General features: G+C 28.4%; 1 protein-coding gene across 1 annotated transcript; it reads right to left on the reverse strand.

Annotated features, from left to right (window-relative positions):
- Positions 1-753: 753 nt before the first annotated feature.
- LOC101498147 (uncharacterized) lies at positions 754-2,125 on the reverse strand. Its single transcript, XM_004514017.4, has 2 exons — positions 1,733-2,125; positions 754-1,010 (listed from the first exon to the last, which is right to left on the reverse strand). Exons 1-2 carry the CDS (start codon positions 2,046-2,048, stop codon positions 973-975), a joined length of 354 nt encoding a protein of 117 aa, XP_004514074.1. The 5' UTR covers positions 2,049-2,125; the 3' UTR covers positions 754-972.
- Between the last annotated feature and the right edge of the window lie 262 nt (positions 2,126-2,387).

Raw genomic sequence — 2,387 nt, forward strand, 5'->3', positions numbered from 1 at the left:
CCTACATTTTACAATAATTACAAACAAATGTTTTTAAGATAAAATAATTATAAACTCTATCGACATACCACTGTGGTAACCATTCTAAAATTACATTGTCAATATGGTACTAAGACCGCTCAAAGTTCGACAAACCAAAATTTTGGAACGGACAAAAATAATAGGAGAAGAGGTTTAGAAATACATAAAAAAAAACAAAAACAAGAAAAAGAGAAAAAAATCGTAAATATGTTGAGTTTTAGTCTGCTTTTTAAAGTGAGTGGAGTCCTCTGTTTATAAACGAAATGGTCCAACCCTGAAATCGTGTTAATTAGTTTGAGCATATCATCTAAAAGAAAGGCACCCGCAGGCAAAATGGCAAAATGGGTCGTGGAGATCGCAACACACAAAAAAACATCTAACAAATTAAAAACGTGGAGAAACACATTAAAAATAATAAATTTTTTATTTTATTTTATTTCTAACCACATAGCCCAAGACCGACCACTCAAACCATGGCACGAGTCTGGTCATCAGTTTAAGTATATTATCTCTCAATCACAAAAATAAATACACTCCAAAAGAAAATCAATAGCATTCCAGAACACGATATCCACCACACCATCGCGAATCAAATTTATTGCAAGTTGTTGATGAAAATTCAACCTCCTTTCACAAGATTCAGCCATCAAATTAAATTATCCCTTCTAAGAAAATAAGTTCGTATTGAAGAACATTTTTTAAGTTCGTATTGAGAAAATAAAATTAAAGCAATTAAGAGGGAAATTAAACTTTGACATTTTTTAAGTTAATAACACTGAGATCAGTCATTGAACTCAGGTAATACAACTTAAAGGAAACATGCCAAATACAATTTATTCACAAATAAATATTAGAAAAGACGCATTGGCTTGTATCATCATTTTATTCATAATTTCATAGAGATAATGGATGTCAAGCTATAACACAAGTTGCATGCGTCCAATGTTGTCCTCACGCTTTTGCAGGAGGAGGATGAGGAATAGTATAACCTGAAATACTCACATTTATACTTCACACTATTACCAATTTCTCATAGAACCAAACAAACATTTTATAAAATACTAACAACACTTTATTTTTTATATATAATTCACTCTAACACTTACTTTCTAATTAAGAGAAATTTATGTGGGTTCCCAACACTTTATGTGGATCCATTTTTAATGTGTGAATTCAATATTGATTTTACTAGAGAAAAGGAGTGTTGAAAATAAAGTGTTCTTCTCTTTATAGAAGGTGGGTTGTGTTTTCTTGTTATGATGTTGGATCTAAACTTTCTCTTCGATGTAATGATTTGAATACTCTTCATACTCTCTTTAATAAATATTTAAAGAGAGTATGAAGATTAAATAATTAAATATAATCTTTTATAAAAATTTACTAAAAATTCAAAGACTCACCTTTAGATCAAAACTATATTAGACCAATATATAAATAAAGGGAATATCAAATTTTTTAATGTTTTAATTTTTATTAATTTAAATAACATAATTTTTAAAAATATTTATATTTATAATTTTCAATAAAAGGATATTGAATTTTTGTATAAAATTTTCTTCTTTTCAATTTTACCTTTGTTTAATCTATTTTATTTCTAATTTTAAAATTCCTTAGCAATCAATTGTATAAAATTTTATATTTAATATGGGCTTGTGTACAAGCAAGTAATGACAATTATTAAAGATATATAATAGAAAGAAAGTTAACTTACTTCCACATTGGTCGGTAGGAATATTTCTGCAATGGCAAGAATTAACTACAAACATTGCTTTTTCCATGCTAATCATTCTTTCAATACGAGGGGTTGCATATTTGCAATAACATGTAATATCAGCACCATTCAATGCTTGGCAACAAGCTTCTGATGGTTGAACTATTGGCCCACTGAATTCAACATATTGTCTACATTGGGTTACAATTCCATTCAAGTTACCACCACATTCTAATTGACCGGAAATTCCTAACATTAAGATGCATGTAGTAAGCATTAATGTTGCAAAGATTAAGCTTCTATTAGTACTTGCCATGGTTATCACGATCTTAGTGTTTTCTCAAATGTTCAATTTGGTCAATAATAGGATGATGGATTTGTTATAATAATTGCAGCACTAGAGAACAGTTTATATAGAAGAATGATGACGTCAAAAAGATAATTTATGAGTTAAAATTATGACGTCAAAAATGTTTGGTTTTATTAGTTTCACTTTCTTCTTAATGTTTCTTTGAACTCTTAATATAAATTATAGGTTAAATAAGTTATTAGTTGCGAATCTTGGTATGATTTAACTTGATATTCTTATTCTAACTCTATTACCTTTTCGTTACGTGGGACCAAAGATGTATAAATATGAGTACAATATCGGTAT

This window comes from Cicer arietinum, chromosome 3 (assembly GCF_000331145.2).
Source record: "Cicer arietinum cultivar CDC Frontier isolate Library 1 chromosome 3, Cicar.CDCFrontier_v2.0, whole genome shotgun sequence".
NCBI classification, from domain to species: domain Eukaryota; kingdom Viridiplantae; phylum Streptophyta; class Magnoliopsida; order Fabales; family Fabaceae; genus Cicer; species Cicer arietinum.